Below are 15,877 nucleotides of genomic sequence, written 5' to 3'. Positions count from 1 at the left end.
ATGGTTATAAAATTCTCATACTATGCACTGTTATAACATGTTGCCAACAAATGTATTTTAAATGATTTGAATTATTACTTTTTAGTAAACTTCTGAACATTATTTTATTGTATGCATGCATGGTCATATTTTGCCTCATTGTTATAATGAAAATTAGAACCATTTTTTAATGACTACCTCGCAATGAAAGAAAGGAAGAATCTAATTGATAGAGCCAATGATTCTCAGGTTGGACATTTTGCCAAGTCAGCATTTAGTGTTGTATAACTCTTCTTTCTAAAGATAAAGTTCTCTTGAATGGCAAGAAGGTGCATACATATATAATAAGGAAATTAACTAGAGTGCCATCTACTGGAATGCTGAGGAACCATGAGAAATATCTACACAGCAAATTTTAAAAACACTGGGGCCTAAAAAACAATTCTGTGCTGTCATGGTACCTTCTCTTGTGAAAATCTTAGTATATTTGTGTATATTGCAAATGTGTGACATAGTCAACACAACTTATCTGACCTTTTGACCAGAAAATGTTGAGGAAGTTTGGAATTGTAAGGAGTGTATAAAGTGAAGACTTATAATGTTGCCGAAAAAAGAACAGTAATCCTGAGCATAGGAAACATATCAGAATTTAAAAGAGGAGATCTGAGACCTTCAAGAAAGTACAGTGTATGCATAGTACAATGAGAAATACAAAAATGGACTGTTAAAAACGTTGTGTGAAATGTAATGTGGGTTTTATTGTCCTTTATTTGGCTTCAACAAATCTTTAACATGAATGTGCATCCAATTGCTGTACTAACTGAGAATGGAACCATGGGGGAAATAAATGGTATGTGCAGATTTGTTGTTGCAGGAGAGTGAACTTTTGAACTGGTAAAATGTGTTCATCTAAGGATTTTCTTTAAAATAGGGATGTCTTATTAAAGGATGAATATGTGAAGTGCTCTGGCCATAATCTTGTATGTCCCCCTCTGATGTTGAAGATGCTGCCAACTAACCCTGAAATAAATTAATTATACTGTTCACTGGGGTGCCCATGGTTTTGATTAGTACTAGGTTTAAGGACAATAATGGGTTGTGTATCTATTATTAAACACTCGTATTGTGGCAGTGACAAGCTGCAGCTATTTTTGATAATTTCCTTTCTCAGCTAATTTGTTATTTGTTTACTCCGACATAGCTGAGATCCACAACTAGTCAGCTTCTTTGTTGTAGCGTTGTGTTCCAGGTCTTAAGTTGCCTGTCCCACTTTCATGACCTAATTCACAACCTTTTTTACTCATGGACATTTTTCATCATGCTAGAAAAATGCCCCGACCTACTTGATGCCACGAGTACCTACGACTAGCATCACGGCCTGCTACGACCTACCTACGACCTTGTGACGATCATGCTGGGAGTACGAGTCAAGGGCAAACTCGGCAGAGGTCGTGAAAGTGGGACAGGCCCTTAAATGTTTTGGTGTTTGAATAATATCAGGGTCTGATCTTCTCTGGGAAATCCAGGGAAACAACTATTGTCAGCAGTTGCATGATTTTTGAATATCCAACAGAAATAACATGAGCATATTGATGTGAGGAAGTTAACAATTCTGCAAAATGTTCGACAGTGTAGGAAAAGTTGCTTCTGGTTTTCTATCACCATCCACTTGCTCCCTCCTCCTGGATGACTTGTTTCCACTCGAATTCTGAGGTTACAGATAACTATTGTGGGCCCCAAGTATTGCAAGGCATGCTTGAGGGAGCGGGCAGGTAGGTAGTTTGAGAGGTGATGTGTTCCTTCTCTTTTTGTTGGCCCTCTATATACTTACAACAAATGTTCCCTAAGCCGTCCCAAATGTTGGACTTGATAGCTTCAACTATGCTCAAATGTTGGAACGGACTTTCTCGTTCCAGCAATCCCCGTACACTAACACTGTCCTACGCGCACTAGTGTCAATTTATAATTATACCAAACCAATTAGCCGACTAACCTGTACGTCTTTAGAGTTTGGGAGGAAATTGGAGATCCCAAAAAAAACCCACGCAGGTCGCGGGGAAAACGTACAAACTTTGTACAGATAAGCACCCTATAGTTGATAGGATCGAACCTAGGTCTCTGGCGCTGCACCACAGTGCCGCCCTGTGCAAAACAGATTATAAATTCTGATTTCCACCACCCTAGTTAACCTGTTTTTAATAAGATATTCCTCTAACATTAAGCCTCATTTCTTGGTTCATAGGAATTGTATATATGCAGTATGAAATTATTAAAACGTTCAAATGATAAGGTTTTCATTTTTTCCAGGCCTTAACAAAAATCTGTTCGTAGTTATTCTCAATTGTCATTTTCAGTGTGACGAAGAAAATGTAATGGTTCCATCATTGTGCTGAATGTAACCTTGCTTCAATAAAGATATACTACTGTTTGTAGAACGCATCAACTTTGAGCTTGCATTCTAGTTGACTTATTCTAATATTGTGTGAATAAAGTTTGAAATAATTCTCTACACTCTGTATTCAACTAAATGCTTGAAGTAAATAATTAACGTGTTTGTTGAGAATTTCAAGACCATGGATTTTGGATATAATTGACAGATTGTTGGTTGAAATAAAACTTCAAATATATTATTGTCCTAGTATATATTTAAATGATGCTGATTGTTTGCTTTTTCTCCCCTTTTTACCACAGAAGTGCACCAGCTTCTCCAAGTCACCCCGGTGTGTTTTCGTCTCACTCCAGTGGTGTTCAAACCCCAGAGAGCCTGTCCAGAGAAGGTTCTCCAGTCCCCACAGACCATGAATCTAGCACCTTGCAACCCAAGTTAGCAGTAATACAAGAGGCAAGATATGCTCAAAGTGCACCAGGTGAATGTTCTAAATGTATACACGTCAGTGGCTGTTTAAGCCATTTGTCAGGACTGTGTTTTTGGTTGTTCTTTTGTTTACCTACTTGTAATTCAGAATTGAAATATCTTAATTATTGGTTTTAGCACACATATTATGATGATTTTTTGTCATTTTAAATGGCCATGTCATCTAAATAAAAACATTGATATGAGGTATAATCTATAAAGGGTTAGAAAAACTTCTTATTTTGTGGGGAGACAAAAATGGAATTTAAGGTGGTAAAACCTTAATTTTATATGCCATCAAATATCTTACACTCGTGTGCAGGATAAAGCTGATTTTATTTGTTCTGGAATGTATTAGCAGGTGAGAATTTTGAGGTCTTGTTAAATTATGGTATCGCATCCAGATGCCACGGTGATCTCTGCGTAAATCTGGTACTTGACTGGAAAAAATACATTCCCCCTTTAACACAAACTGCCTTGTCCTTTATAATGGCAAATCTTCAATTAAACAAAAGTAATGCATTGAAACCTGATTTCAGATTGAATGCCATCACTATTTTATCTCCCCCAAAATAACATTGTATTTGTTACTTTGAGATCAAACTTTCTGGAATTTTGTGAGGAAAAATAGCTATCTAGCTATATATGACGGAAACATGAATAGTACTGCGGAAGTACGAATTTGCTTCAGAAATCAAGAAATTCAAAATATGCAAACTTGTTTGATTCCACTTCGAAACAAATCTGCTTTTGCAGTGCTACTGAATCAGTAAGCAGGGAATCCAGGTTTCATCAACTAACTGAAAGATCTGTTTCGAGGGGGAATTGTTCGTTTTCAGAAAATGAAAAAGGTTGATTTCGACAAATTGAGTAAATGATTGCATAATCATTAGAATGCTTTCTTGGTGAAATAGTGCCCTCCATAATGTTTGGGCCAAAGACCCATTATTTATTTATTTGCTTCTGTACTCCACAATTTGAGATTTGTAATAGAAAAAAATCACATGTGGTTAAAGTGCACATTGTCAGATTTTATTAAAGGGTATTTATATACATTTTGGTTTCACCATGTGGAAATGACAGCTGTGTTTATACATAGTCCCCCCCCATTTCAAGGCACCATAATGTTTGGGACACATGGCTTCACAGGTGTTTGTAATTGCTCAGGTGTGTTTAATTGCCTCCTTAATGCAGCTCAGCACCTAGTCTTTCCTCCAGTCTTTCCATCAACCTTTGCAAACTTTTATTGCTGTTTATCAACATGAGGACAAATTTGCACCAAGGAAAGTCAAAGAAGCCATTATGAGACTGAGAAACAAGAATACAACTGTTAGACATCAGCCAAACCTTAGGCTTACCAAAATCAACTGTTTGGTACATCATTAAGAAGAAAGAGAGCAGCGGTGAGCTTACTAATCGCAAAGGGATTGACAGGCCAAGGAAGACCTCCACGGCTGATTTCAGAAGAATTCTCTCTATAATAAAGAAAAATCCCCAAACACCTGCCCGACGGATCAGAAAGACTCTTCGGGAGTCAGGTGTGGATTTGTCAATGACCACTGTCCACAGAAGACTTCATGAACAGAAATACAGAGGCTACACTGCAAGATACAAACCACTGGTTAGCCGTAAAAATAGTACGGCCAGGTTGCAGATTGCCACAAAGTACTTAAAAGAGCAACCACAGTTCTGGAAAACAGTCTTGTGGACAGATGAGACAAAGATTAACTTATATCAGAGTGATGGCAAGAGCAAAGTATGGAGGAGAGAAGGAACTGCCCAAGATCCAAAGCATACCACCTCATCTGTGAAACACGGTGGTGGGGGTGTATGGCTGCTGAAGGTACTGGCTCACTGATCTTCATTGATGATACAACTGTTGATGGTGGTAGCATAATGAATTGTGAAGTGTATAGACACATCCTATCTGCTCAAGTTCAAACAAATGTCTCAAAACTCATTGGCCAGCGGTTCATTCTACAGCAAGACAATGATCCTAACCATACTGCTAAAGCAACAAAGGAGTTTTTCAAAGCTAAAAACAGTCAGTTTTTGAGTGGCCAAGTCAATCACCTGTTCTGAACCCAATTGAGCATGCTTATTATATGCTGAAGAAAAAACTGAAGGGGACTAGCCCCCAAAACAAGCATAAGCTAAAGATGGCTGCAATACAGGCCTGGCAGAGCATCACCAGAGAAGACACGCAGCAACTGGTGATGTAAATGAATCGTAGACTTCAAGCAGTCATTGCATGCAAAGGGTATGTACATAATACTAAACATGACTACTTTCATTTACATGATATTGCTGTGTCCCAAACATAATGGTGCCCTGAAATGGGGAGGACTATGTATAAACACCTGTAATTTCTACATGATGAAACCAAAATGTCTAAATATACCCTTTATTAAAATCTGACAATGTGCACTTTAACCACGTGTGATTTTTTATTTTTTTTTCTATTACAAATCTCAAATTGTGAAGCACAGAGGCAAATAAATAAACGATGGGTCTTTGTCCCAAACATTATGGAGGGCACTGTAGATCTATACTTCACAACTGGTCACAGAAAATGTGAAAGAAAACCTGAAAAATGGTGAAGAGATGATGAATGTAATGGTTCTTGAGAGAGGAGGTCAGGCTTCCTAGAATGTTTTATGGAATCTACTCTAGTTGATAAATCATTATCAATACTATCATCAACAGTTAAAGGACCAGTTCATCGTGAATGCTGACAGCTATGAAGCGAGCAGAAAATCATGTCTGCTTGAGCATGTGAGGTAATAGATGTTTGGAACATAAAGATTAAACAGATCCTCAAGTCATGATTTGGAGTGGTTGTTGATTGCCTTGATTCCAGTGATATCATTCAGGCAATTACATTATGTGTTTACATGTGACCCTCATGTAAAAATCTTTTAATGGAAACGTACTCTTTCTTGTCAAACCTTTAATTTGTGATGAGCGGCTGCACTTTGTGGTCTAGCGAGCGCTTTGCATACCTAGCCGAGTTCCTGAAGAGTTTAATTTGGTGGATCTGGTTTTAAGACAAATGTCAAATGGTTAACAATTTCATTGACTATTCAATGGTTTCATTGTGCCAACAAGCTGTTTTGTTCTGGGTTTAAGAAGGAACTGCAGATGCTGGAAAATCGAAGGTACACAAACTGAAGAAGGGTTTCGGCTCGAAACGTTGCCTATTTCCTTCGCTCCATAGATGCTGCTGCACCCGTTGAGTTTCTCCAGCTTTTTTGTGTACCTTCGATTTTCCAGCATCTGCAGTTCCTTCTTAAATGTTTTGTTCTGGGGTTGTTTTGAATATTACATGTTTTTCAACCTTTGTAAAAAAGCTCGATTTATATCTCATCAATACCACTGATCAATTCTGGACATTGGGGCTTCTTTCAGTACACTTGCTGATCTCAGTAATGGTGTTTCTTCATCTGTATCCTAGATGACCTGTGTGGTCCTGCAACTTGTAGAATTCGATAACTAGGTTTACATGTGTGACTTGTTAATAGTACACATCTTATGGGGATTCTGTTCTCCATTTGCTTATGCGTATTTCTTTTGGTGGAATAGGAAGCTGGGTTTGGGCATGAGACCATTCTCACTGCTGTGTTGATGCGTGATTGTTGCTTTTTCAGCTCGGTGGTAAACACATTTTGACTAGTTAAGGCAATTCTTTGCTTGATGTGCAAGATGGATAAAACTGAATAAAGACAGCACACTCATTGCGGAGGCAGATTTTTAATAACAATTAAGACATTTAGAATGTTTGTGCATGTCCAAAATGAATTTGGAACTACATTATCTGAATAATGATCGCTTTAAAATTATTTGGTAAGTAATATTTGAAAATGGTCAACTTTTCAATACCTTGGTGAAGCCTAGAATTATGTGATGACACACTCACGTGTCATTAATTAAAACTCCAAATGTATAGAGCTTTTCAAAAAGGATGCAAAAGTATGTCACATTTCATATTTAATGAAAAATACACCTCCTCTCTTGGTACAGAGTGGAAAGCATACAAGGCCTTTGTTAGAGGAAGGATAATATATTAATCACCCACGCAGAAAAAGGTGAGCAAGGCTAAGTTAGATCAGTTAGAAAATACTTGAATGAAGCGTAAACTGAAATTTGCCAGAGAATCACGATCTGCAGGTTTTGGAAATAGTACCAACTGAACGCACAATTGCTGCAAAAGTCAATTTTATCCTTCGCCAAATGTGATCCAGATCAATGGTTTTCAAACTTTTGTGCACAAGAAAAAAGTCCTGAAAACGCTGAGTTTTGGTGACCCCCCCCCCCTCCTTCTTTGTCTTCTAAACATGTTCACTGGTCTAGGCTGCCCAGTTAAAACCTTGTTTTGCAGAAAATGTTTGTAATGTGATAGTTCCACCTTTACAAACAAAATATAAATGTTAAATTCTGAAGATTCCTTGTAACATAGATGATATTTGCAATCCCCATGGGATCTTATCATGGACCCCAGTTTGAAAACCTATGATCTAGATGTCATGAACATAAAAGGATGGGACTGGGAAGTGAATTAAAAATGCTGCTAAATCAAAACTGCCTATTGAGGAAAGGGGGAGACGAGTGCCTCCAGATCCTGCAATTGACTATTCCTTTTCTCTTGTTGATGGTTGTTCTGTGGCTTTTAAGGATAGTTGCGTCTGTGATCTTTAAAAGTATGGCTTTGCTGCCATAAATGAGATGCTTTGGAGGACTAGGCAGAAGATATTCTTAATGTACTCCTGTCTTCTTCTTCGAGTCCGTTGCAATCTCAGATGTCGTTCTGCCAGTATCTGGCGCAGGTCACAGCTGTACTGCTGTCATTAATATCTATGAAGATAGTGTGCTCTTAAATATTTATTATTATCAAAGTGCATATTTTCACAAATTATCTTGTTAATGAGCAAGCTGGTCAGTACTGCGTAAAGTATTTGTTTTCCAATATTACTTGGATAGTGTTCACATTAACATATTTTTCTAACTTTGATGCAGTTTACCAAATGTGAATTCCCCAGGAAATCTTGTTGGCTCCAGATTTGATGTCTATACAAATAACTGTAATACTCATTAATCTTTGATACTGGCAATCTCATCTTTTTGAGAAATAGAACATACTTAAAACCTAGAAGGCTAATCAGATTGTATGGAGAAGGATCATATTTCATGTATCTAATTTATTTTATGCCAATACTTTAAATTTTTAGAAATGTTAGGATTTGGTTCAATTCAGTTCAATGAAACATGTTTGTTGATAGGTAGAATTTGAACCAATGAAATCTATCATTTTTGTCTTCTAAATGAATAAACATACATTGTAGTCTCAGTGTATTATTAAGAGATGCTTGGTAGTTTTTCCAGCATATTTCAGGCATGTGCAAGTATTTACCAAAGCAAAGTTATGCAGGGGTGTACTATGGGACTGAGCAAGGTTGCCGAAATATGACATGCTTTAACACATCAATTTGCATTGGATAAAATGCTCTGCTATAATCAAAAATGCTGTTCTACAGTCAATAAAAGTTGTGCTTAAACTAATCTTTTTTTATTGAGATGTTTTGGTATGTTTAGCCAAATTTTCGGTAAGAATGCGCTACCTGGAAAGATCTTTTTAAAAAGATGAAATTTAATTAGTGGAAGAAGACTGGGAATAGGTGGCCATTTTTTTGTATAATTTTATACATAGTATACACATCTTTATTTCAATGTGTAACAATTGGATTAATTGTGTTCCCTTTCTCTAATTTGCAGGATCACCTATGTCAGGTCAGCCAGTTTTAATCACAGTACAACGGCAAATTTCACAGTCGATGAAACCAGTTACATACACGGTGGCCACCCCGGTTACTTCAACATCCCAGCAGCCTATGTTGCAAACAGTTCATGTTGTTCATCAGATACCAGCTGTGTCTGTTACTATGGCTAATCTCACAGCAAACAGCTACACTGTAGCAAACCAGTCACTTGTGACACAGGCGATGATCAGTCAAGCCAAAATGGAACGCCCAGAAAATGGAGAACAAAAAGAAGTGAAAGGTAATGTGAGTTTGAATTTTCAAACACTGCACCTTGATGCCTTTAACCAAATTATTACAGTATGGTCACACAGGACATACATTATATTTACAAATTACCATTTAATTTAATGACTTAATGAATAAGAATAGGTTACGATTAATTGTGGCAGGGAATGATGCCGTGATATGATCATTAGTATAGAGTACAAGATAGATTATGTAATGCATATTAAAAGCTACACCAAATTTAACTTGGTATGAGATCTTGCATCATAAAACTATCTCCCAACATGATAGAACTGCCCAAAAAGGCAATTAATTGTGTTCTGAAATGTTTGTCCATATGTGCAATCACAGTAGTGAAATGTGCATTGCCCATGTGGAATGCACAGCTGTCACATCAAACTAAATACTTCTATTTTCGTGTTCAAAAATGTTTTTGGGAGAGGGGACAAATTAGATCATGGTCTGAAGAAGGGTCTCAACCTGAAACATCACCTGTACATATTCTCCAGAGATGCTGCCTGATCTGCTGAGTTATTCCAGCACTCTGTGTACTTCCAGGAATAGCACTGTAGTTTTAATACGAAATAAAAAATATCACTTTATAATTGGAGATACCTTGGTGCAATTTTCAACATGTACTGCAGTCCAGAGCTGTTAAATGAAGGTTTATTCAAGTTTGCTGTAAGAATCTGCTGATTAAGATTATAAATGGTACATTTTTTCCAGCTTTTTAATGAAGCCAAATGTGATAAAGAAAATTCCTTTATTCAGTCCAAACATAGGCATTTGACAACCCCTCATTATGTGGAGCATTACGTCAAGGTCAACTGGGCTTTATTAATTAGTCCAGCTTACTCCAGGTTTTTGTGTCTATCTAGGGCTTCATTAACATCGCTTACGGTGGTCATATTTTGCACTATCTTATTTTTGGTAATCTTAATGGAAAAACAAAAGCTGTTCTGAATAAATCAGAAGTCGAAAATTGGAGACGTCACCTTAAACTTTGTTTATTCATATTTCTGCTTCTGTTTCACAGTCAAAGTGGAGCCTATTTCAGCAATTACACCAGCCTCAATAGGCACTGCCAGTCGCTTCATTCAGACTTCGCATGGTACACCAATACAGACAGTTACTATTCTACAACAGGCTCCACTGGGCCAGCACAAGTTACCCCTCAAAACAATTGCACAGAATGGAACGCATGTCATACCCATCTCCTCGATAACACATGGACAAGTTAATACGGGTAAAACTATTTTTGTGCTTTTTGTCGGGTTGCTTAAATATGGAAACTTTTTCGCTCATTTGCTTTCAATGTAAATACTTGAGGTTGAAGTTTTATGGTTTGTCTTTACCAGTGCACAGTTCCCCTACCCAATATTGCCCACTCCTCGCTGATATTCCTTAATTCAAAATTATGAGGGGAAATTTATACATCTTTCCTAAATAAATTGTTGCCTTTCATTTGTATGTCATGAGATTTATTTAAACATATCTGAGAAGTCAGATGTCTTATTTCAAATAATTTCATTGGAGCTAACCCTCAATTTCCTTCCCCAAGAGCTCTCCCGAGTTTGCCCTGATTCGAACTCGGAGATTTACGGTAATGTCTTCCCGTGCTTACCTGCCGTTAGCGAATCTTCCCGAGTACCTGCCGTTAGCGTTATGAGCCGCTAAGAGACGTCCCCGAGATCCGACGTACCCGCTACGTTCATTCTCCGTGCTTACCACGAGTTTTTGTTTTTTTTTAAATTCGGGAGAACTCTTGGAATGAACTCGTGCCATGGGACAGGGCTATAAATGTTTCGGTTTGAGCTTTCTCAGAACTAGGAAAGTTGGAAATCAAACATTTAAAGTAGTGAAAGACCAGTGAAAAGAACTGAGGAAATTCCTGTGGTAAGCTGGAGACCAGAAGAGACCGAGACATGGTGGTGCTGGTGTTGGCTGAGAATCGGTGGGCAACGCTTGCTAATCGCAGCTGAACTGACTGGAGGAGATCTAAATAGAAGGAATAAGAACAATGTAGAAGTGAATTGCTGGAAATCTGATAAAAGTGCAGGAAATAATTAGCATTTCTGTGGACGAAGGAAAATACCTTAATGTTAAAGTTTTAAGATTGATAGTTTTTCATCAAAACTGTATAGTCGCATAAGATGGAAGCCTTGTAGTGCCTGTCTTTTCAGAGGAGTAATAATGAAAAATAGAAATAGTGGCAGGCATCTTTGGGTTAGCAGTAGAGTTGCTGCCTTACAGTGCCAGAGACCCGAGTTGTATTCTGACTATGGGTGCTGTTTGTAATTCCTGTGGGTTTTCTCCAGGAGCACCGGTTTCCTCCCACACTCCAAAGACGTACAGGTTTGTAGGCAAATTGTTCCTAGTGTATGTAGGATAGTGTTAGTGCGGGGATCATTGGTCAGTGCAGACTCGGTGGGCAGAAGGGCCTGTTTCCGCGTTGTATCACTAAACTGGAAACTTGGAGTTCTGCAGAGGAGGCAATCTGCATTTGGGTTTTGCCAATTGCAGAAAAGATCACACACTGAGCACTGAATTTGGAAGTAATAATACCAGAGAATTGCTGCTTTGCATGGATGGCTTGGAGAACACTTTAATGCAAGGTCTGCCCTTTTACTGTTTCTCTTCCCACACTTTTGAGGCGTGTGGGAAGGGAAGAGGTACAAAGGTAAATGTTGCATGGGAAAATGTGACTAGTTGCTGAATATGCAAGAAAGAACAAACGAGGTGCTGAGTGACTGGATACAGAATGTTGGAAAGTAAGAGGAGGATTTGAATATTGGAATTGCATTGAAGCTGGTGAAAATTCACCCTTGAATATGAGTGCTCATGGAATGTAAGCAAACATGTCAGGGGCCCAGTGCCAGTAAAATCAAATCTTGAAGTGGGATGTTATCACATCAAGGAATATAACATTGAGGGGCCTAACTGGATCAATAATTCTGGCATAATTTTGAAGTCATTGGTGGAAAGATTAAAGATTGTTTCTGGTGATGTTAGTTCAGCATTGTTTAGGTTTAGATTAGAGATACAGGCTCTTCGGCCCACCGGGTCTGCGCTGACCAGTGATCCCCGCTTATTAACACTATCCTATTAGGGACAATTTTTACATTTACCAAGCCAATTAACCAACAAACCTGTATGCCTTTGTCTCAAACTCATTGCATTTATGTTGAGTTACTGTCAGATGTAGGCTTCCTATTGGAATAATTATTGATAATAACTTTTTTAATAAAGTGTACAAATAGATCACGGCCTCTTGCCAGAACCTAAGGACGCAGGGTTAAGGTGAGGGGAGAAAGATTTAATAGGAACCTTAACACAAGGGGTGGTGGGTATATGGAACTGCCAGAGGATGTACTTGAAGCAGGAACTATCGCAACGTTCTCAAAACATTTAGACAGGTAGGTGGTTGGGATAGGTTTAGAGCAATATGGGCCAAACGCAGGCAGGTGGGACATGTGTAAATGGGGCATGTTGGTCAGTGTGGACAGGATGGACTGAAAGGCCTGTTTCCCCACACTATGACTCTATTGGTATAAATGATTTGTTTAAACCAATGGCTTAAAATGGTTATTTTCAACAAAAAAATATGGAGAATTGAGTGCCTGGAATTTGCAGTCAGTCCATCGCCACGAGACAAGATATACGCATTTTTGAAAATTTGATACGGGCAGTTTCCTGTTGAATGAAGCTTCATCCTCTGTAATAGGAGCCAGCAAGATCTTCATGAAAATCTCATCGTTTGTGGAAATTGATTGAGAGACCACCAGTGTTTTAAAAGTTATTGTGTTAGAGCATTTCAATTATTCATCCACGAGGCTTCAATCTGAGACCTGAGACCCCGTTTAATCTGGGCATCTTTTTCTGGCAGGCATGAACGTAATGGGTTTATGTAATAAAATTACTATTTAATTTGTTTCTGGTGATGTTAGTTGAGAAAATAAATATTGACCAGGGCACGTGGTGAATTCCTTTGCTTTTTAAATCTTGCCCATGGTTATTTGGTGGTCAGATATAGCTATTACCGACCCAAGGTTGAAAATCACTTTGAAAGTATTTCCCAGAGGAGTTGTATATGAAGTTAAAAGACTTTGTTAAATATTAACTGCATCTGGTGAATATTGCTGACGCCATTGTTTTTCCATCCACCTATATGAACCTAGTCCCCTGAATACTGGTCAAACAATTACATAATGTGTTAATTACATGCCATGAAACTTTGCACAATGCAAAAGTCTCAATGGTTTTCTTTAAATCAGGTAGGCAGCGGGAAAGCTTCAAACCGTTTTTAAGAGTACAACATCCCACATCATGTTAATTAACATAAGAAGCAAAGTAAATTGATGAACGGTTTCTTTAACTAAGAGTTTATCAAATATTCCCCATAAAGGCTGGAGAGAATAGTTTTAAGGCTGCATTGTGTAAAAGGGCATTGGTATTCTGGTTAGATTCTTGCAATCATCCCAATTCCTTCTCCATCACTGATTCTAATATTGACTGAATACAGCTGTAATCCAATTAATTGTTCCGTTGTTGACCATGCAAGTTCATGGATCTTGCCTTCCAGTTCCTTTACACTTGGGCTTCCTACTATCTTATTTTGTGCCAGATTGGAATATAAGGCTTTAGTTTTTCTGATGGAAACTTGAATAATAACACTCCGCAGAAAAAGGCATAACTGGATGCTCCACATACATTAGCTCTGTAATTGGTTCAACATGTATCTGTGGTGAATCTGTGGAATTATTTGCCACTGAAGGCGGTGGAGGCCAAGTCGGTGGATACATTTATGGCAGAGATAGATAGATTCTTGATTAGTACGGGTGTCGGAGGCTATGGGGAGAAGGCAGGTGAATTGGGTCAGGAGGGAGAGATAGATCAGCCATGATTGAATGGCGGAGTAGACTTGATGGGCCGAATGGCTGCTCCTACCACTTGTAATCTTATGAATTTAAATTGTTTGCTGAAAAGGATCACAAGCGTTTTCAGCTGTTAAATCAGAAAGGTACAAAACTATCTTTGTGATTGGGGCTTATGGTTAGCATATTTGTAATTGTCTTCAGTTGAAAGGCATAATTCAGCAGATCAGTTAGTTTATTGCAATGCCTTCCAGAATGCCTCCATTGTGATCTACACTGTGGCTGCTTACATATGTCACGGTCCTATTGGTTTGGTGTAAAGGAAACAGAAGTATCATTTTAATATGAATATTTATTTTTATTATTGGACAAATTGAAGCTGTGGAAATGTAGACATCTTGTTTAACAATTTTCTGGTTAACAATTATCTCTTTGAAGATGAGCTTTTTTGAGCAGTACAGTTGTGAGAATACTGGAATGTCAAGATAGCTGTTTCACTAAATCACTAGCTCAAGAATATTCTAAATTGAAATATTATGATTGGACATGCTGGACCAGTCAAAGTCTGAATGAAAACCTAGTTCAATCCATTGTAGTCTTGGTTAAAATTAGATCTGTACAGAAATGACCATTTTCAAAATTCTGCTTTAATCTATTTTCTGCTTTGTATTTGGAATAACAAATAGATTAAACAAAATATGTGTAACAAGTTGCTTTGTAACTTTTCAATAGTAGTTTTTAAATAGATATTTACAGTTAAAGTATATAGGTTTAAATTAAAGTTAATAATACTATTAAGAAGGATTTTGTGAGCTTGTGTAACACTAAATATTTGTATGCTCCTGTTGTTCCAGCTGCTGCAAGCCCATTGCATATGTTGGCAACCCATGCTTCTGCGTCAGCATCCCTTCCCACAAAGCGTCAAAATGGAGACCAAGGAGAGCAGCCAGAGATTAAACGTATCAAAACAGAAGATGGAGAAAGCATACTTGTTGCTGTCAAAGTGGAAGCCCCAACTATGGCTGCAAATGCACAGAGCAGCCAGAATTAAAGACCAGGGGATGGGAATGCAGCTAACTTTTTATCAATTGCAAGGTGCCAAAAGGACAAGCCTAACTCAATATCCAGAACTCCAGCATGTGTTGACTCGTTGGGGGTTATAGGGCCCTGTAGGAGCGACTGTGAACTGCAGCACTGAGAAATGGGAAGCCTTAAAACACAAGTTAAAGAAACTGAACAAATGTAAAACATGACACCCCTCAAGAGAGGCTGTTCCTCCTGCTCATCTACCTCAGTGCTCACTGGGAAAGGGAGAGATGGAGAGGACCTCAGCTAGCCACACACACCAGTGTGACGGCAGCATGGCGAGTGCTTTAAACAACACCAATTACACAAGATTGTATGTTACATAAAGGGAACAAAGGTGTGGACCCATTTCCTACATCTGGCAGCTAGCCTTTAATGACCTACCTAATGCAGTTGTTAGTAAATATGCAGTATTTTGTTCATATGTGGAATTAGGATATTTTTGGGTGTTTTTCATTCTGTAGATGAAAATGGGGTTCCTATCATTTCAGATCACTCCATTTTATATTTCAGAAGCTTTGAAACTGCAACTGTTTTCGTACGTAAATTTATGTTCAGTGAAATTGAATGTAGTTATGTTTTTTTAAATAACCATGAGTGGTTAAAAGTTTACTTCAGTTTTTATTTGAATCCAGATAAAGCTAATTTACACCTGCAAATTTTCATATTTTAACAGAATCCTGATGAATTTAATCAATTTTTATTAATATTTAGTGAGCAAATGCTTCGGGTTTGCATGTGTTGGGCAAGAAGACAATGTAACTGAGCCGTTGCCAGACCTAAATGAACAGCTGTTAATTTGACCAGTGCTGCACTTAACTACTGCTTATTTGCTTTATTCGCTTATTTGTTACTTTGTGTTGACGTTGACTATTCCTGGCTTGGTTTTGCAGGCTATATTTCAAACTAAAAGAAGAAAAACACATTGCTGCATATTGTTTATTTAAAAGAATGGGAGAAAACTTGCATATCTGTTCTGGGCTATTGGAACCTAGTAACTGTTACTAAAAGTCAAACTGAAGAATAAAAACATTTAAATATGA

General features: G+C 37.9%; 1 protein-coding gene across 1 annotated transcript in view; it reads left to right on the top strand.

Annotated features, from left to right (window-relative positions):
* The window catches only part of foxk2 (forkhead box K2), a 50,688-nt gene extending 34,811 nt beyond the window's left edge, over nt 1–15,877 (top strand). The window contains exons 6-9 of the mRNA XM_033044064.1: nt 2,671–2,846; nt 8,603–8,887; nt 9,911–10,120; nt 14,603–15,877. Coding sequence (XP_032899955.1) covers nt 2,671–2,846; nt 8,603–8,887; nt 9,911–10,120; nt 14,603–14,799 — 868 coding nt within the window. The 3' untranslated portion in view covers nt 14,800–15,877. The remainder of the gene's footprint in view (nt 1–2,670; nt 2,847–8,602; nt 8,888–9,910; nt 10,121–14,602) is intronic.

Source organism: Amblyraja radiata, chromosome 26 (assembly GCF_010909765.2).
Source record: "Amblyraja radiata isolate CabotCenter1 chromosome 26, sAmbRad1.1.pri, whole genome shotgun sequence".
In the NCBI taxonomy this organism is placed as follows: domain Eukaryota; kingdom Metazoa; phylum Chordata; class Chondrichthyes; order Rajiformes; family Rajidae; genus Amblyraja; species Amblyraja radiata.
The sequence above is the reverse complement of the archived record's forward strand: the minus strand, read 5'-3'. Positions and strand labels throughout refer to the sequence as shown.